The following is a 19,787-nucleotide window of genomic DNA, read 5'->3' on the forward strand; positions in this document are numbered from 1 at the left end:
ATCGCTCAGATAAAAGAAATCCCTGCTCTGACTTTTCACCATCACTGTTCCTCCTTCAGAGGAGTTTTGTTACTAAGCAACTACTTCCTGTTCACACCACATGTCCCATGGACGTGAATGGCCATGTGACATCTGTTTTCTATGTAAATGTGGGTGGAGCCACTGAGCCTCTTCTGTGTTTATGTAAAACTGAACATCAGTTTATTAAATAAATTCACACAGGAGTGAAACAAACAACAAAAACAACTTGTCGTCTAACAAGGGTCGTAGTGCATCTCCGAGTCTTCCCGTCTGCGACAACAGAGGTGACGCCCACACCTGCTCAGATACTGACACACCTGCAATACAAATACATCACATGGAAAACAATATGGGGAATTATTGTAACAAATCTATTGACAAATGTGAGTCTCAATCAGTCTGTGTGTATTCAGATTTGTGAATGTGATCATGGATCTGCAAATCTATACTTCGAATGAACATGTGTAAAGAAAACATCTTCAAATATGTATTGAGAGTTGAAAGTGCATTTAATTCTGTAAATGTGGAGACAAATCTGTGGACACATACATAGAGACAGCGGAAAAAAGTATTTTGCTTCAAGAGCTGAAAATACAGACAAGTGGTCAGTTTCCACTCAGTCGGCCTCTCAACTGTTATTTTTACATACTACACGAGAAACATGAAACTCAATATTCAACAGTCCAACAAACTTTTACAACAGAATGAATTAGAAGAGTGAAACAGTTTTATCAACATGTAGAATAAGTCTGAGGTGGACAAAAGATTAAATTAATAAAATAAGGGTTAGGGTTAGGGTTATAATAAAACAAGTATATAAGGATAAATGCAATAAACCAAAGAAAGTAAAAAAATTGAAATTTAGTGAATCTGATCCACAACAATCATTAAATTAAATATATGATCAGTTGATAAAAGATTCAAAGACCTGAAGATTTCAGCAGTTTCCAGAATTAAAGAGAAACTCACCTCCTCACTGCTGCTGATGTGTTCACTATTCTGGGAGGAAATCCGACACTGGAGCTGCAGATTGTAGACGTATAAAACTCGCTTCTTCTCCTTCTGAGATAATATATCACATTTTATATATTAATTATTGATTCACTATAAAATTAAAATGTTTAAAATATCTAATATGCTTCTTTCTTATTATTAGAGTTGAATCAGTTTTATAAAACTGGAAATTTGTATTAATTAATTTTGGATTTTTTTTTCTTATATACAGTCACTCATCATCTTTATATACAGTCACTGATCATTTTTATATACAGTCACTCATCTTTATATACAGTCACTCATCATCTTTATATACAGTCACTGATCATTTTTATATACAGTCACTCATCTTTATATACAGTCACTGATGGTCTTTATATACAGTCAGTGATCATCTTTATATACAGTCAGTGATGGTCTTTATATACAGTCACTGATGGTCTTTATATACAGTCAGTGATGGTCTTTATATACAGTCACTGATGATCTTTATATACAGTCACTGATCATCTTTATATACAGTCAGTGATGATCTTTATATACAGTCAGTGATCATCTTTATATACAGTCAGTGATGATCTTTATATACAGTCACTGATGGTCTTTATATACAGTCAGTGATCATCTTTATATACAGTCAGTGATCATCTTTATATACAGTCACTGATCATCTTTATATACAGTCACTGATCATCTTTATATACAGTCAGTGATGGTCTTTATATACAGTCACTCATCATCTTTATATACAGTCACTGATCATTTTTATATACAGTCACTCATCTTTATATACAGTCACTGATGGTCTTTATATACAGTCAGTGATCATCTTTATATACAGTCAGTGATGGTCTTTATATACAGTCACTGATCATCTTTATATACAGTCACTGATCATCTTTATATACAGTCACTGATGGTCTTTATATACAGTCAGTGATCATCTTTATATACAGTCACTGATCATCTTTATATACAGTCACTGATGGTCTTTATATACAGTCAGTGATCATCTTTATATACAGTCAGTGATGGTCTTTATATACAGTCACTGATCATCTTTATATACAGTCACTGATCATCTTTATATACAGTCAGTGATCATCTTTATATACAGTCAGTGATGGTCTTTATATACAGTCAGTGATGATCTTTATATACAGTCACTGATGGTCTTTATATACAGTCAGTGATCATCTTTATATACAGTCAGTGATCATCTTTATATACAGTCAGTGATCATCTTTATATACAATCAGTGATGGTCTTTATATACAGTCAGTGATCATCTTTATATACAGTCACTGATCATCTTTATATACAGTCAGTGATCATCTTTATATACAGTCACTGATCATCTTTATATACAGTCACTGATCACATACAGATGTGTATTAATGCGTGTGTACCTTCGAGTGGTAGAAGGCGGCGATGACCCGTCGAAGGCGGTTGGTGTAAACCTGAAGGCAGGTGAAGAGTGCCACCAACAGGACACAACACACACAGCTCACATACACTCCTGCTGAGAGGGGGGAGGGGGGAGACACACACCCTAAGGGGGAAGAGGTGATGTTACTCTCAACTGTTGCCCTCTACTGGATCAGTTTCAAACAACATATACAAACATAAAATAATATGAATAATTTTACAATATTTGTAAAGACATAGTTTGTGTCAGTGCTGAATAAATGTAAATGCTTATATTTTTGTCAGTTGTGACCCTTGACCTTTGACCTACTCAGGTTGTCGGTGTGGATGTGAAAGTCGGACGAGCTGTTGAAGGCTGAAACCGTCTTCCTCAGGAGGCAGGCCATCATGGATGCTCCACCCACTCTGATATCCACCTGGTGACGACCTGGAGAGAGAACATCCTGACCCACAATCCCTCTGTGATGATGTCATCTACATCAGCTGAGATACTCAGAAGAATAACCAAAGAATCCAGATCAGCTGATACCACACAAATATTTTCTTATGGATTTAAAACTTCAAATAAAACTTTGAAGAAAAGTCTAAAATATGTGTGTGACTGTGTGTCTCTGTCTGTGAGACTGTGTGTGTGTGTGTGTGTGTGTGTGTGTGTGTGTGTGTGTGTGTGTGTGTGTGTGTGTGTGTGTGTGTCATCACTGGTCAGGTTGAACTGGGTGGAGGTGTGTCTGCTGACGATGTCCAGAGCGTGGACCACAGAAAAGTCGACAGTCAACAGGACGACGCACAGCAGAGAGACCGAGAGCAGCTGAAACACGCCTGACATCTGACAAAACACACACCACACACACACACATTAACACACAACACACAAATGCACTGATTTTATTCCTTTCCACTGAGGTTGTGGAGAACTTTAGCCTCTTGTGGTCAAAATGAGTATTACAAATGGAATTTGATACAAAAATGTAACAATGATCAAATTAAATGTTTTCTCACTTAAATATATCAGTGTTTGGTAATTTGATATAAACTCAATAATTGTGTAACAGATCATTAGAGTTGATGATATGAATATATAATATTATTATATTACATAAGATTATATTTGACTCTCAAGGACAAAGATGAGGATGAAGACGACATTGATAGGTTGAACTCACCACCTCTTGAAACTCGTCAGGATGAATTCTGAGGCTCAGAGGGTCAATGAACTTCTTCTTCTCTGACTTCCTCAGCGGCAGCAGGAAACACTTCCCCTGAACGAAGCACAGAAACATGTCAGTTACATCAAACTGTTCTGATGGTGAGGATGATGATGACGGTGGTGAAGATGTTACCGCTCTTCTTCTGCGGGTGTCAATCTGTCTGAAGTAGGTGGTGATGTAGACATTGTCAAAGTGAACGTCCCTCCTGTACTGTCTGAGGTACCTGAATGCCCTGAGGAGGAAGAGGAGGACGAGGGACAGGAGAAAGAGGAGGATGAAGAGAAAGAAGAGGATGAAGAGGATGAAGAGGAAGAGGAGGAAAAAGAAGAGTGTGAATAGGCGGAGGAGGAGGTGAGGAGAAGGTGAAGGATAAAGAGAAGGAGGAGGAAGAGGAGGAGGGGGGACAGGAGAAAGAGGAGGATGAAGAGAAAGAGAAGGGGGAAGAGGAGGAAGAAGAGGAGAAGGAAGAGGAGGAAGAGGAGGAAGAGGAGTGTGAATAGTTGGAGGACGAGGAGAAGGAAAAGGATGAAGAGAATGAGGAGGAAGAGGAGGAAGAAGAAGAGAAGGAAGAGGAGGAAGAGGAGTGTGAATAAGTGGAGGAGGAGGAGAGGAGAAGGAAAAGGATGAAGAGAAGGAGGAGGAAGAGGAGGAGGGGGGACAGGAGAAAGAGGAGGATTAAGAGAAAGAGGAGGATGAAGAGGAAGAGGAGGAAGAAGAGGAGAAGGAAGCAGAAGAGGAGGGACGGGAGAAAGAGGAGGATGAAGAGAAAGAGGAGGATGAAGAGGAAGAAGAGGAGAAGGAAGAGGAGGAAAAGGAGTGCAAAGAGGTGGAGGAGAGGAGGAGGAAGAGGAGGAGGAGGACATTTATTGTCCTCTGACTCAGCAGATTTATTAAATATATTCATGAGCTCATGTCCTCACAGGACTCTAATGTTTACGTCTCACTTGATGAAGACGCTGATGAAGGTGAAGGACAGCAGCAGCTGCATAACGTCCAGCAGCTGCTTCATCACAGTTGTCAGTCTGTGGAGAGACTCTCTCACAGACTGAGTGAAGTGATCGGTCAGAGCTCCACCCAGCACAGCCTGCCGCTCCTGCAAGAGGTCATAGGTCAGGACATGAACATAGTGACAGGCTGATGACATCACACAGGTGTTTCTGACCTGGACAACCAGCTCGGTGCTGAACTCTCTGGACAACATGTCAACGGAAACGTTCAGATGATCAAAGAGACGACCGAAGTTTCCCTCCACAGGAACGTGCTGCTTACACCACGGACTCATCACTAATGATATATAAAGACTGTATATAAACACCATCACTGTCAATATAGATGTAAAGACCATAACTGACTATATGTAAACACAATCAGTGACTGTATATAGAGATGATCAGTGACTGTATATAGAGACGACCTCTCACCTCTCATGATGTCACACAGGAAGTGGAATTTCATAGAGACACAGAGGATGTGGCTGATAACAGGGACAGGTATCGCCTCCATACACTCCACCCACCTGAGCTTGAACCAATCAGAACAGCGCTGTACTCCCTCATTCACCACACCTGAAATCACATAACAGAAATCATCCTGTCCATGTGCTCAGGCCATAAGTATTTGGACAGTTACACATGTAATCAACCTGATGTTGTCTGACTCACTGTTGCACTGCATCATGGTCTTTGTAGTGAACTGTTCCTGTGTCTTCCTGTCGAACTCCATGCGCTGTGGTTTGAACTGGTCGTATCCATACTGAGCGATGACTTCATCTCTGATGATCTGAAACTTCCTGCTGACGCTCAGAGCCTCCGACTCAAACGCTGCTTTATCATCCTGAACAGGAAACAACAGCTGTGTCAGTAACTCGTCTGCTCTCGCTCCCTGATCATCAGCTACTGATCACTTCATGCTGAACGTTTTCATAGATTATTGATAATTGGTTTGTTTGATTTGTTCATGTGTTTATTATGGTAATAATAAAGCTTTTTAACAGAATAACATGCAGCTGAAATCAGGCGTTAATGCCAGTGAAACTGAAGATATGAAATATTTAACAGCTCGTTTTAAATAGATTCTTGGCTGTGATTGGTTCCCACCACGAGTTGCTGAGTGATGACTGTAAATGGTCTGATGGCGTGTCGCCACAGGAGCTTGCTGTGATGAACCTGCAGGTCCAGGTTACAGCTGAGAGACAAAGCTGCCGAGTGCACGTTATGCACAACGTTAGAGACAGGTCCTGTAATGACATCATCAGACAGCATCAATGATCACACACTGACTGTGTGTGTCTGTGTGTTTGTGTGTGTGTGTGTGTGTGTGTGTGTGTGTGTGTGTGTGATAACCTGTATAGAGCACAGACAGGATGAACACCATCATGTACGTTCGGCCACGGGAGCCGAGCATGCTGGGAAACATCAGGAGAACTGAGCATCTGAAGGAGGAGGACAACATCCCGCAAATGAAACACACACCTGAAACACACACGTCAGTCAGTCAATCGAATTGTATTTTTATAGCCCATTTTCACAAATCAGAATTTGTCTCATAGGGCTGATGAGTTGATGTTTTTCATTAGAAAGTAAACATCTGTTAACGTAACGTCTCCTCACCGACAAACACACTTCCTGCTGCCAGCTTCAGGTCAAAGGTCAGAGGGAGGCCGTGACTGATGCCCAGGAAAAGAACTGAAGTACAGGAACCATGTGAGGGAACATGAAGAGCTTCAAATGGACAAAATAATGAGCAAAATACTATAAATAAAGTACAAAATATGTATAAAACATTTATTAAATTACAAAATGTTTCAATAGTAACAGCTACTGTCATATAAAAACATTTATTGAAACTAAATAACAAAAAACGTATACCAATATAAAATATAAGACCAAAAAAAGTAATTTTGTCAAACTAAAGATTATTTTTGACTAAAACTATTATAACAAAATAAAAAATATATCGTTATAAAACTGAAATGAGTTACTAGACTACAAGTAAAAACAATAAAGTAACTAAATACTGATGTTACCTGAACCACTCACTGCTCCAAACAGAGCTCTGAGCACCAGGTGAGACACCAGCCACTCTTCTGATTGGCTGAAGAGGAAGTGATGGACAGCAGGAGGCAGGAAGCTCAAACTGAGCTTCTCCACAGCTGGAAGACACAAACATCTGGTTCATGAGGACTGAAGGTCACAGGCCAACTCCTAAAGTAATTATATATATATATATATACCTGATAGAACTGCTAACTGAAAGCTACTGATTTCAAGCTAACTGAAAGCTAATTGACTTGAAGCTAACTGAAAGTTCACTTAAAACTGCTAATCGAAAGCTACTGACTGAAAGCTAACTTAGAGCTTACTGACTTAAAGCTAACTGAAAACTGTTAACTTTATGCTAAGTGACTTAAAGCTAACTTAGAGCTAACTGAAAACTGTTAACTTTGTGCTAACTGACTTAAAGCTAACTTAGAGCTAACTGATTTAAAGCTAACTGAAAGTTCACTGAAAACTGCTAACCGAAAGCTACTGACTGAAAGCTAACTTAGAGCTTACTGACTTAAAGCTAACTGAAAACTGTTAACTTTATGCTAACCGACTTAAAGCTAACTTAGAGCTAACTGAAAACTGTTAACTTTGTGCTAACTGACTTCAAGCTAACTGAAAGTTCACTGAAAACTGCTAACCGAAAGTTACTGACTTAAAGCTAACTTAGAGCTAATGGATTTCAAGCTACTGACTTACTGCTGTGAGGAGCCGAACGTCTCTGCAGGTTCGTCTGAGTCATCGTCCTAAGAAACAACTTTAAACCAGAAGGTGATGATGGTGGTGATGATGATGATGATGATGATGGTGATGATGGTGATGATGATGATGAAGAAGTTGATGATGATGATGATGATGAAGGTGATGATGATGATGATGATTATGATGAAGAAGGTGATGATGATGATGATGATGAAGAAGGTGATGATGATTTTGATGATGATGATGATGAAGAAGGTGATGATGATGATAGTGATGATGATGGTTTGTCAGTTGACAGTTGGACCTTCTGGAAGTTTGTGACATCATGTTTTTGGTCTCCAGGTTACAGGATAAAAGATGGCGACTGAAGAGAGGAAACGACGCCTGATGACAACTGACATCACAGTCCAGGTGGCAGGAGGCGGAGTCATGCACACTGTCAGAGGAGTCCTGAGCAGGTAACTGTTCATTCTGCTTTAAGGTCATGTGCTCTTAACGTGTTCAGAGTTTAAACAACACACTGACTCCTCCAATGAAACTAGGGATGTAATTAAACTCCTCTGGTGGTCTCTGGAGGTTGGTTGTTCATCGTTCTCTCCACAGGTCAGCTGGACGGTCCCGCCTCTGCAGCTGGAGGAAGGTTAAAGGTCACTTGCTTGAGGGGGAGTGGAGCCTTGCGGGGTTTGTCTGCGGGCTGGTGTTGGGGTCTGTGTACGGAGTCACGGCTTTGTTTCTGCAGAATCAGCCTCTGTGGTTCTGTGTCTACACAATGGTGGCGGTTGCATTCTTAGCAGCGTTCGGTATGGGTCTGTCAGCTGGAGTCCGGGCCGACGTCATGGTGATGCTGCCGTCACTCTGCTCAGGTCAGTCAGTGGCTTCTGAACACCGTCAGGGTTATCTCACATGTCTGTGGCTCTAATGGAAACACTGTACAGGTGCATTATTGGAAATGTTGACTCCAGTGCTTGTGGACTTGTCTTCATCTCTGCCAATCATGAAATCACATTCTTTTATCACTTCACTAAGGTTGTGTTGGCCAAGTCATCTCTGGATCATGTTCAGAGGCATTTGTTTTAATCAACAACAGATCCAAAGACCTGGTCCACATCCAGATCAATTCAATTCAATTTTATTTGTATCGCGCAAAATCCTAATATACATCATCTTAAGGCTCTTTACATAGAAGGTCAAGACCTTCAAATTTATTTATATAGAGAAACCCAACAGTTCCCACAATGAGCAGCACTTTGAGACCGTCACTAACAGGGAGAAACCTCTAGAACCAGACTCAATGGGGAGAGCAGATCCACATCGTTCAGACAGTCTTCCTCTGTGTTTCAGCTCGCGGGAGGCACTTCCTCCTCTTCCTGTTTGTGTCTGTGCTGTTTTCTGGTCCGATCGCCAACATGTTAGAAAACACAGAGCGAGCTGCTGCCAGTCTGCTGTGTGGAGCCGAGCTGGCAGCCAATCAGACACAAGAACTGATGCAGAGAGCAACCACGCCCCTTTCCTGTAAGACCTGCCCACAGTCTCCTGCTGAACAACCTGCTAAAATTACAAATACTACTGTGTAGTATATATGTGTGTGTGTGTGTGTCTGCAGCTGCGTTGGTCAAAATCAGAGAAATCCGCACCAACGCTTATTCAGTCGCAGAAAGAGTCACCAACTTCATCCACGCTCTGACTGATGGAGTCCAACACATTGGTGAGTGACTCAACACATTTATCAGACACATGTTCAACATCACACAAGTTCATCAACTGCTGACTGGCAACAACTCAGCTGTCCCACCATTGACACATGAACTCACCACAGATGCTCTGCTCATCTCTTCTGTGGATTCCTTATTTTTAGTCTGTACTGGTCTGTGGGTTGAAATCTGAAATATTAAATATGATTAATGTATAAGCGCTAAACAGCCGTCTTCTCCTAACATTTGAAGCGAGCCACCGTGAGTCTAGAGTAGATATAATAATAATACTAATAATTAATCATAAGTGATGTTGAACACCAGTAACTGAAGTAAAGGCTGATTCATGATTCTGAATCGAAGCTTGTAGCCTACCTCTGGGGCAGAGTATTCATATATTGTATTCATACACAGTTTTCATAGTTGTGCGTTTGTGTGTGTGAGTTGCGCAGCTCTTGTGGTCTGCATCGGCTCTACGCGTAATTAAGAAGGTTACACCAGCAGTGCATCTACTTTTTGGGAGGGGGCGCTGCCTTCAGTTAATGTCTCAGACACATGACTGGCAGCAGCCCAATTCTGGACTGTTCCTGTGTTCGCTCAGCCTCTGACCTCTGACCTCCAGCTCGCACTCTGAGGAACGTCCTCCACTTCCTGACAGACATCGGGGACGTCTGTAACACCAAGCTGGGCGCTCCATACAGGAAGTGCCGGGCAGTGTTCACTGAGGCTCGGGTCGACTGCTGCGACCTGCTGGGGGACTTCAGCGCCCTGTGTGATATTGTGGAGAGCTTAATGCCGCTCTGCAACATCGCCCGTGGTCTGTTCACCGACACCATCACCTCTTACTTACTTCAAATGAGCACCTCTCCACACATTCACTGTAGAAAAGAACTTCGATATTTGTATTTCTATTAACTGCATCATTTCAATCCGACAAACATATTTCAAATGATCACAACTTAGATTTTATATGGTTTACTCAACCACCAACCAATCACAGCAGTCAAGAGTTGAGAGCTTCCCTTTGTCTGAATTGACTTCTGTCAGAGAAGAGAGAGTGATAGTGGGAAGGGGGAGGAGAGGGAGAGAGAGAGAGGCGAGAAAGACTGGGAACACTTGAGCACCATCAGGTATCAGATCTGACTAGTTAAAAAGTAAACAACAGTGTAAAGACTATTAATTATTATTGATAACAGGCATAATTCATATCATAATTAATTACTGAGATATTGTAATTAATAATAGTAATAATGGTCAAAGTTGTTGTCCTGAGGTTGCGGGGTCAGAGATATCTGAAATGAGAGAGAAAAAGAGAGAGAGAGAGAGACTAGCAGCTGAAGGTTCTACCTCCTGTTCTAATCTTACAGACTCTAGAACCACAAGAGAGCCTGTGTTTTGTGATATATATAAGACTCATTGTTTTCTCTTTCAGCCGGCGAGTTCTTCTGCATAATCCCCTCGTACATTGCCAACCATCTGAAAAAACGTCTTGCAGCTCGTGAGTTTTTTAAACTCTATTGTGTGTTTTTTATACTTTACTTATTTTACTGACGACACTACCATAGTGGCAGGTGTGGAGATTGTCCCATCGTAGAAGTACCTTGGCGTGAAACTGGATAATAAGCTGGAGTCGTCCACCAACACAGAGGCTGCTTACAAGAAGGGCATGAGCCAGCTCTACTTCTTGAGGAGGCTCAGCTCCTTCAATGTCTGCAATAATGTTGTGAGCACGATCTTCTTTGCTGTGGTTCTGGGGTGAAGGTATCACAGCTAAGGACCCAAACAACTCAATCATCAGGAAGTCTGTCGTCGGCTCTAAGTTTGTCACCCTGCAGTTGGTGGCTGAGGGTAGAATGCTGCTCACCTCCTTCACAAAACAGCGGACAAACTTAAGAGCAACTTGAGTCAGACTCATTCAGCTGCACTGTTCAAAGGGACGACACAGGAAATGGTGATAATAGGTTATACAATTCATCAGCTTCTGCTAGTTATAACCCACTTATAACTTGCACTAGACAGTCTGCTCGTACTAAACACTGAAGAATACTGAAATATATCTAGAATGTGATCAGACAGTATATACTATTCTGGTAGGATACACCATATCCATATTATATATCATATCCATATATTATGTCTGTGTGTATGTATGTATATGCCTCTTACATGATGTCCAGTGTGCTGGACTTCAGCAGCACTTTGTGTAATTTCTTTTGTTTTTTGTGTATTTTTACCTTGTATTTTAATATATGTGGCTGTGACAATTTGATTGCCTGTCTGTCTGCCTGCCTGCCTGCCTGCCTGCCTGCCTGTCTGTCTGCCTGTCTGTCTGTCTGTCTGTCTGTCTGCCTGCCTGTCTGTCTGCCTGTCTGTAACTCTGCCTTTGTCTCCCTCCAGCCATTGTTGCAGTTTTTGAGCAAATGAAGCAAGAGTTTGAATTCAACATCTCAGCCTCTGTGACCTTTGACCTGGATGCCAACAGCAGTAAATCTTTGCAGCAGATGTCTCAGGACGTCATGGACGAGGTTTCATCAGACCTGCAGGTGTTTCAGAAACTCAGCGAGCCATTAAAATACGGTGGCCTCGTGCTGCTCGTCCTCTCATTCCTGAGGTCAGTCAGCTTTTCATCAGGTGATCGATGGTGGATGCTGCACTTTGACCTCTGATCACTTCTGTGTGTGTGTGTGTGTGTGTGTGTGTGTGTGTGTGTGTGTGTGTGTGTGTGTGTATGCGCAGGGCGGTGCAGTACAGACGTAGTTATCTCCGTGAGCTCAACTTTGACAACATCTACATCAGTTCTAAGTTTGAGGAGTTTGACCAACAGGTGACGTCCGGGGGCGGAGTGTCAGTCCTGCCAATCACACGCAAAGAGGCCAAGACCTACATCACACCATGTCAGTGCCACTGCGTGTGTGTGTTTGTGTGTTTGTGTGCGTAAACTAGCACCTGAATACTGAAGTGACCTTGTTGACCACTCTGGACAGTGTCGTTGCACCTGTCGAACGGAGAGTGGCGAGTGGTGTTGGTGGGCGTGGTCTCAGTCCTCAAACATCTTGTGGTGGGGAGCCTGCTGGTGGCACTGGACTTCCTGGTCTTCTGGATCCTGGATCAGGTACGCCACCAGGTGACGGGAGATGTGGTGGCCCGAGGTGAGATAAAAAGCAATGTCTGGTAAGTATATGACTGATGTTAGTCAAATGGATGGTAACCAGGTTACTGTGCTGTCCCGTCAGCCCCAGTCACCGTGGCAGTGCAGGTGAATGGGTCAGGGTTTGCTTCAGACATCTTCAGAGACCTGGTGGCTTCGTTTAACATCCTGCAGGGAGGAAACGTCACCGTGATCAGCAGGAAGTGTCTACTGGAGCCATCAGAGCCAAACTACAACACATGTGTCACTCTGGGTTAGAAAGTGACATCAGTGCAGACAGCTCATTATCACACAGCTGAATCAATCAATCAATCAATCAATCAATGAATAATTCAAGTGACAGAAAATGACAGTTACAACACCTGAGAATAAGTTTGTCTCCGACCACTTCTCAAACACATCACAGCCAACTTACTTGCTGATATGTGGGCGGGGTCATAGTAACATCAGGTCCCAAAGGAGAGCATTTGTATTTTTGATTGACAGTTAAGATAAACTGATTGTGAAGTCGAACTGAGCCGAAAACAAACACTGTTTCAAAGTGTTTTATTTAGAAACTACACATACATACGGAACTTAAAACAGAAAACATAAAAAATAAACCAAAAATCAATCTCATCAGAAAATCACAGGAAGTTAAAGATCAAAGTGCAGAAAAAGATTTGAAAGAATTTAATTTAATAACAAAACAAGTTGTAAACCTTTAAATAAGAGATGTATCAATAACAGATAAAAACACTATCTATAACATATATAGATATAAATAAAACAAACACAGACAATCACTAAATCTGTAGTCTGCTCAGGAGCCTCTGAACACAGTATCAAACCTGCTCACTGTGACCAGCAGCACATGTTCTGATGTCTTCACTGGTTCCAATGGTCTCACTGGTTCTGGTTTGTGGTGCAGGGTTCCTGCTGGGCCTGGCTCTGCTCATTTCTCTGTCTGGAGGCTTTGTCCAACGCTGCCGTCGACTCATCTGTGCTTCATATCATCCAGGGAGAGAGCTGGTACACACACACACACACACACACACACACCTGCTGTAGCTGCCACCTGAATCATTTAATTTCCACTGTGACATCATCCATGGTTAAATCTGAGCTCCTGCTTGTTGAAGAATGTTTGTATATCCTCACACATTACTGTATATGCCACTATATACTATATTATGTATATATAGTGTATTTTACATTTTATCTGTGCATCATTAAGAGAATAGTGCCTGGCTAATTCCACAGATCCTCCCTCCTCTCTCTGAGCAGTACCAAGGTCAGTTTATAGATAAAGGACCAACAGAACATTGTGTCTACGCTCACAGAGTTTCATATCTACCTCAGACGCTCCAGACAGAGAAGAAACAACTTCTACTCTGTTGTGTATTTCACCAGAGACAACATGTGAGGACACAATGTGATTTAGTTATATATACTTCAGACTTAACTGTCCAATAGGATGTGAACACCTACATGTTGCATAGAGAGTGACAGAAATCTAGCCATTCATGGATGTGCTGTAAGAATGGGTGGGGGAGACATCTTGAGACTTGGGGGGGAGTTACTCATGGTTCTCTGTTACGTTTGTATATTGTTCCACCTGCTGGTCTCTTTGATGCATCAAGTCTACATTCAAATCTGCTGCTGAGACATCAGCTGCTGCTGAGTTCTCCTTCCACCAACCACCAGAAAACCTCCCTGACACTGCTCACATGTTGATAAATTCAACACCAACCGTCTCCTCTGGTCAGTCAGTCAGTCTGTCTGTCTGTCAGTCTGTCAGTCTGTCAGTCTGTCAGTCAGTCTGTCAGTCTGTCAGTCTGTCTGTCTGTCTGTCTATCAGTCAGTCAGTCAGTCTGTCAGTCTGTCTGTCTGTCTGTCAGTCAGTCAGTCAGTCTGTCTGTCTGTCAGTCTGTCTGTCTGTCTGTCTGTCTGTCAGTCAGTCAGTCTGTCTGTCTGTCTGTCTGTCTGTCTGTCTGTCAGTCAGTCTGTCTGTCTGTCTGTCAGTCAGTCAGTCACATCAGACCTGAACCACATCAGACCTGAACCTACACCAGAACTGATTCATTCAGAGGAAATGGGCTGAACAGTGCCTTGCTCAGAGGCTCCTCAGCAGAAGTACTGCTAAGAGTCTGTAAATAAAAACCTTGGCTGATTGTTGGAGGAGGGGGGTGAAACACGAGTCTAGTGAATTGTGTAATTGTTTTTGTTGTAATTCACACATCAGGAGAGGATACAGTTCCTCCGTAAGCAGATCCTGAGTCAGAGGAGGGCGGAGGGGGAAGCTCTGAGGAGGTCTGCAATCCGAAACCTGGCAGAGGAAGAAGGAGGAGGTGAAGGTGGTGGAGGGAGTCGACTAAAAACCATCCTGCTCAGGTACAAACATGTACACAACCAGACTGAAGTTACATACATCATACATCAGGAGCAACACAAAGATTCAATTTAAATTCACCAACTGAATATAATATATATTATCATTTGATGACGTGACACTATACTGCAGCCAACCACCAGGAGGCAACAGTGATGATCTGGCTCCAGTTTTGGTAGCTGTCACGTTGTCGATCTCCATCTGCACTGTCGTCCCATCCAAAACATTTCTGTCATTTGATGTATCAAAGAATTGCTTCAGTGTGTGTATGTGTCAGGTTACCTGGTGGAGCTCACCTGTCTCATCTACTGGGTCTGTCTTCACCTGTCTCATGTCTGGCCTGTGAAGAGGTGGTGAGGTCCAAGGACAACAATATGGTCGTCTGTCATGTCACACGTTGTACAGGTGAGACAAGAACATGACATCAACATAAACAGATCAAAATGCTCTACAGGAAGAGAAAAGACAGAGATTTAGATATATATATATATATATATCGATATATATGTGTCATGTTTTCAGGCGTGTACTGTCGGCCATGTTTCCAAAGTTTGGGAAACATGTGTGTTGTCTGCACGCGACCTCTGACCTTCCAGGAAGACAGTGAGGAGGAGCTGTGAGTAACCACAGTTTATCATGTAAATGTATAATTATGGTATTAGTTCAGCATCTTCATGGAGAGCCACAAACAAGAACTGCTGACATGGATTCAAAACTGCTGATTCACACTTTGATATAAATGATGCTGCATCATATTTTGTTGTTGATTTATCATACTCAACCCAGGGTGAAATATTGCTGAGTCATTAACCAGTGTTGCTCCGTCTGGGTAAAATTTTGCTGAGTCATATGTCAATACAATAGACTGATTTGTGAATTTCCCACGTCGTGTTTCAGTATTGCTGACTCATTCTTAAATATTACTGAGTCATACTTGGATATTGCTGATTCAGTGTGGAGTGCTCCTGAGTCGTGGTGAAATTTTGCTGAATCAATTGACTAATTTCTGAATATTGCTGACTCAGGTTTGGATAAAATACTGAGTCAGACTGAGATCAATCTATTTTCTCAGAGACTCCAGTGATGACGAACAGCTGAGTCCGCGCTCGGCAGCGACACGACGAGGACGGACTGAGCGTTCAGAGTGTGGAGTCAGAGCCAAGGATGATGGAGGACACGACTCTGAGCTCAGGTTCGACTTTTACTATTGATCTGAACTCTGACTCATTATTGACATCATCGCAGTCGTGTCTCTTCCAAAAGTGAATAAAAACAGTCAAATCATAAATATACAGAAAAGCCATAACAAATACCCTAATAACCCTAAACTTAATGATGAATAATCCTCATGATGTTTTCACGAGTTCGTTTCATCTAAATTGTTTGAATTGAAAAGACCCTTTATATTTAAATACTTTATATTTACATACTCTATATTTACATACCTTATATTTACATACTTTACATTTAAATACTTTATATTCAAATACTTTATATTCAAATACTTTATACTTAAATACCTGCCACAGGTTCTTCTTCATGTTTGGAAGGAGAGGAGGAGGGTAGGGGTGTTCAGCTGCAACATGACACTTCACCACTAGATGTCACTAAATTCTACACACTGTACCTTTAAATGCTTTGATTGTGTGTTTTCCCACTCTAACCTCTGTCAGTGAAGCAGACATGACGGATCAAGGATCAAACCGGGTCAGATGAGTCAGACAGCGACGCCTCCTTCAAATCCACCCCCACAACAATCAGCACACGCCAGGACGAGGCCCTTGTCACAGTCCTCATTCACTGACCAGCCTCCATAGCATAGTTCAAACAGCTGTAACAGGCATCGTATAGTGTTTGACAGGAGTCTGTGGATTTATCAGCTGAGTCTGAAGCTTTTAACATGTGTAAACAACTGTAAAGTATCTATAAACACCTGTAAAGTATCTTTTAAGTATCTGTAAACATTAAAAAGCATCTGCAGTCTGTAGCGGAGAATTTAAAATGTGGTGGAGACCCACACATACACACACATTGATCATCTTTATATTCACTTAGCTAGTTAAGTCCTTTTGTTCTCAACATGTCGGGTTAGGTCCTCACGTCTTCTACCATCAGTGACTCCTCAGTTCATGTGTCTGATCCTTCATCTCTATCAGACATGTCCTCATGTACAAATACTTTAAACCTGAAGTTAAAAACTGTTTCTTCTAATGTAGAGAATCTGTTGTTGTGTTGATGTCTTCAGTTCATCAGCATCTATTGTCCTCGTGTCCTGGAGACGGATCCTCACATGAGACTCTGAGCTTCAGTTACTGCTCAGAAAGTGTCTCTGTAGTTTGACTCTTGTTGAGTGAAGGACAGAGGACGCTGCTGCTTGTTGACATCGATGAGACAAGCTGGATATGAGACAAACTGAATGTGAGACAAATCAAATGTGACTGATTGAGAGAACCTGAGGGATCTACTCAGACATGGAGCTCAGATCAGCTGCAGTCATTTTTCTGGAAGTGAAGTGATGAGGTCGTTGTGGTTGTTTTGTCTCTGTTGTTGTTATATTTGTACACAAAATAGTTCTGTGTTATTCGTAATGTTGTTGTGATAACACTTTATAAATTGTGTGAACGTAGACGAACAGAGAACACTCGGTTGACTTTATGAAAACTTCTTTTAACCCACTCAACAGTGATATGATTAAACACATGCATTCTGGGAGTTATAGTTTGTATTAGTCAGATGTAGAAGCAGCAGGTGACCATTTTCATTGATTATGGATTATTGGTTACTGGTCATTAATTATTGATGACAGCAGCTGACTGGTCATATTTAAAGACAATTTTTAACATCATGGTGTGATTACATTTGACAAATTAAGAAAGCTTTAATAAAACTGCCACAAACAGGAAGCTTGTGTAGTGGAGGTGCTGCCCTCCAGTGGCCACTGCCTCTAACTGCTGCTCCTGCCTCATATTCTCACTCTCACTGTTTCCATGTGTCTCTATGCTCATTGGCTGATGGACAGACGGAGAACAATGAGGGTCTGGCTCAGGTTCTGCCGAGATATAGAGGCGTAGATATAATGATAATAATAATAATAGCTTGAATGTATATAGAGCCTTTCAAGAGACCCAAGGACCTTTTACATAATGTCCGTGGGGACAAAAGAGAGTAGAAAAGAAAGTAATTAGCACAAAACATGATTGAAATAAGCGTAGAGACATGGAGATGGACAACTCAAACACATAATGCTGGTTGTGGCCAGAGCCATATAAAGTTTCTGTTTTTAAATGGGGCTGCTAAAAACAGAATTTGTCTAATTTGGAAAGAATCATCAACAATCATCACAATATTTTTCATTGTTTATTAAAGTGAATGAATATAAATCATCAGTGTGACAGGATTTCCTGGTCATGTGATCATTTGTGTTCCTCTCAACGTAAAATACTCATTTTCAAAGTAAATAATAAAAATTTGTAGAAGTGAGATAAATTAATTTTCAATAAATATTGTATACATGCATATAAGTTATATCCTTGTAAATTGAACGGTTGGAATTGACTTCAATTTTGAACAGAGATTAAACATTGAACACAAACTTCAATTAAAGTGGATTTCATAAAGAAAAGCACCACAAAGAAACAGAAATCAATAAACTGAGTCTAAACACAGAAGTGTTTCTCCTCACAGTCACCAGGAGGCACTCTGTCCTTCTCCTCTCTGTGGAAGACGTTGTCCCTCCATCTGAGCTTCACCTCCTCATTGATCCCTCGCTCCTTCAGCTTCTTCTTCAGCTGAAACATACATTATCATCACATGAGCAGACTGAGTATTCAGATTACTGTAACTTCATCATGAAAGTAACTGTGACAGTCATAACGTCTCCTCCCTCTGATACAGTCATGTGACCTCTGACCTGCTGCAGGACAACGTCTTGTAGCGTCGGGTCGTTCAAGTCTGCAGATCCTGCGCTCAGACGAACCTTCTCCGACCTCAGCACCGATTCCCTGATGGTGTCTGATGATGATAAATGTGTAAATATTAATAAATTAATATATTAGTAAATTACTATTTACATCGTATTCACATCCCTCGTCTCTGAAGGAGGCGGGACCAGAATCAGCTGACCCTGTAATGAATACACTTGAAATACTGGTTATATATGCATTTTATACAGGTTATTTACAGGTTATATACAGGTTTATTCTCCACCGTGGTACTCCCAGAACCAAGAGGACTGCTAACAGCTTCTTCCACTCAGCTGTCAGACTGCTGACCAGCCCATGCTGACACTAATTCACTCCTGTTATAATGAAAAATGTCATTACTGCTCTTATATAATAATAAGTATAGTGTATATACCTAGTATAGTGTATATACCTTCTCCACTGCACATATAGAACCTCCCCATTACCTCCCATAGTGAACTCTTCCCTTATCCAACCCATCCGTCTTCCCTGCTCTCATATTTAACCATTGCACATATATACTCTTATATGGATCATATAACGGTAGAATTGATGATTGCACTCCTGGTTACACACACCTCATTTCCTTGCTTTGTGCCTGTACTGTGTCATGACAATAAAGTCATATAATCTAATGTAATATAGATATATATACAGTATATATATAGATATACTGTATATATGTTAAATTGATAAGATGTGTCATACATTTTATACATATATATAAGATATTATAGATGTAACATATAGGTCATAGGTCTCCTCACATCTTCTACCATCACTGACAATATCTCTATCAGACATTTTCTTACGTCTATACGATATTTTCTAATATGAGTAAGCAGCAGGTGGACTATATATGATAATTAAGTGAACTGGTTTATGTTATATATTTTTACTCTCTGATTTTCCCTTGAAAACTTTCAATACAAACAAGAATTAAAATCTTTTTTCTTCTGTTTGTTTTGTTTTTATATATTGATGTAATGTTTAATTTAATTTCATGTTACACAGATGAGGTGAGTTTTTCAGGTTTACTTTTTCTATAACTTTACCTCAGGGACTCCAGCAGGTCATTTGACTAATGTTGTTGGTAATTATATTATTATCGTGATGAGGGAAAGTTCCAAACAAATCACAGTCTGTCAGAATCTTATATTCAAATCCTGTTTGTGCTCCGACCTTTTCAAACTAAAACCTTCAGATGTGATGAACA

At 41.1% G+C, this 19,787-nt stretch overlaps 2 protein-coding genes across 10 annotated transcripts; one reads left to right on the forward strand and one right to left on the reverse strand.

Annotated features, from left to right (window-relative positions):
- Window positions 1-171: 171 nt before the first annotated feature.
- dcst1 (DC-STAMP domain containing 1) lies at window positions 172-7,523 on the reverse strand. Of its 3 annotated transcripts, none has more exons than XM_069536741.1 (16): window positions 7,397-7,523; window positions 6,679-6,804; window positions 6,263-6,337; window positions 5,996-6,124; window positions 5,750-5,889; window positions 5,315-5,486; window positions 5,075-5,218; window positions 4,816-4,937; window positions 4,598-4,746; window positions 3,786-3,885; window positions 3,609-3,704; window positions 3,145-3,271; window positions 2,756-2,872; window positions 2,427-2,569; window positions 991-1,083; window positions 172-338 (listed from the first exon to the last, which is right to left on the reverse strand). In XM_069536741.1, exons 1-16 carry the CDS (start codon window positions 7,437-7,439, stop codon window positions 255-257), a joined length of 1,860 nt encoding a protein of 619 aa, XP_069392842.1. In that variant the 5' UTR covers window positions 7,440-7,523; the 3' UTR covers window positions 172-254. The 3 variants fall into 3 exon arrangements, with proteins under 3 accessions (XP_069392842.1, XP_069392841.1, XP_069392843.1); XM_069536740.1 differs by having other exon boundaries at window positions 6,263-6,373; XM_069536742.1 differs by lacking the exon at window positions 7,397-7,523 and having other exon boundaries at window positions 5,996-6,084; window positions 6,679-6,743.
- Window positions 6,723-17,321, forward strand: dcst2 (DC-STAMP domain containing 2). Of its 7 annotated transcripts, XM_069536735.1 has the most exons (18): window positions 6,811-6,861; window positions 7,385-7,468; window positions 7,742-7,857; window positions 7,976-8,262; window positions 8,741-8,911; window positions 9,003-9,104; window positions 9,713-9,907; window positions 10,523-10,588; window positions 11,488-11,701; window positions 11,827-11,984; window positions 12,075-12,239; window positions 12,324-12,491; window positions 13,149-13,249; window positions 14,463-14,611; window positions 14,887-15,014; window positions 15,132-15,225; window positions 15,682-15,801; window positions 16,283-17,321. In XM_069536735.1, exons 3-18 carry the CDS (start codon window positions 7,757-7,759, stop codon window positions 16,323-16,325), a joined length of 2,262 nt encoding a protein of 753 aa, XP_069392836.1. In that variant the 5' UTR covers window positions 6,811-6,861; window positions 7,385-7,468; window positions 7,742-7,756; the 3' UTR covers window positions 16,326-17,321. The 7 variants fall into 7 exon arrangements, 5 of the variants coding, with proteins under 5 accessions (XP_069392835.1, XP_069392838.1, XP_069392836.1 ...); XM_069536734.1 differs by lacking the exon at window positions 7,385-7,468 and having other exon boundaries at window positions 6,723-6,861; XM_069536737.1 differs by lacking the exon at window positions 7,385-7,468 and having other exon boundaries at window positions 6,723-6,861; window positions 8,003-8,262.
- Window positions 17,322-19,787: the final 2,466 nt, after the last annotated feature.

This window comes from Paralichthys olivaceus, chromosome 13 (assembly GCF_024713975.1).
Source record: "Paralichthys olivaceus isolate ysfri-2021 chromosome 13, ASM2471397v2, whole genome shotgun sequence".
In the NCBI taxonomy this organism is placed as follows: domain Eukaryota; kingdom Metazoa; phylum Chordata; class Actinopteri; order Pleuronectiformes; family Paralichthyidae; genus Paralichthys; species Paralichthys olivaceus.

Coding starts and splice junctions, on each gene's coding strand:
- dcst1 (XM_069536740.1), bottom strand. CDS start 7,439: ATGACTCAGACGAACCTGCAGAGACGTTCGGCTCCTCACAGCA. Junction 4,938..5,074: donor CCTGTGTGACATCATGAGAG/GTGAGAGGTCGT, acceptor ATATATCATTAG/TGATGAGTCCGTGGTGTAAG. Junction 2,570..2,755: donor CATCCACACCGACAACCTGA/GTAGGTCAAAGG, acceptor CTTCCCCCTTAG/GGTGTGTGTCTCCCCCCTCC.
- dcst2 (XM_069536734.1), top strand. CDS start 7,757: ATGGCGACTGAAGAGAGGAAACGACGCCTGATGACAACTGACATCACA. Junction 9,105..9,712: donor TGATGGAGTCCAACACATTG/GTGAGTGACTCA, acceptor TCTGACCTCCAG/CTCGCACTCTGAGGAACGTC. Junction 15,015..15,131: donor TCATGTCACACGTTGTACAG/GTGAGACAAGAA, acceptor TCATGTTTTCAG/GCGTGTACTGTCGGCCATGT.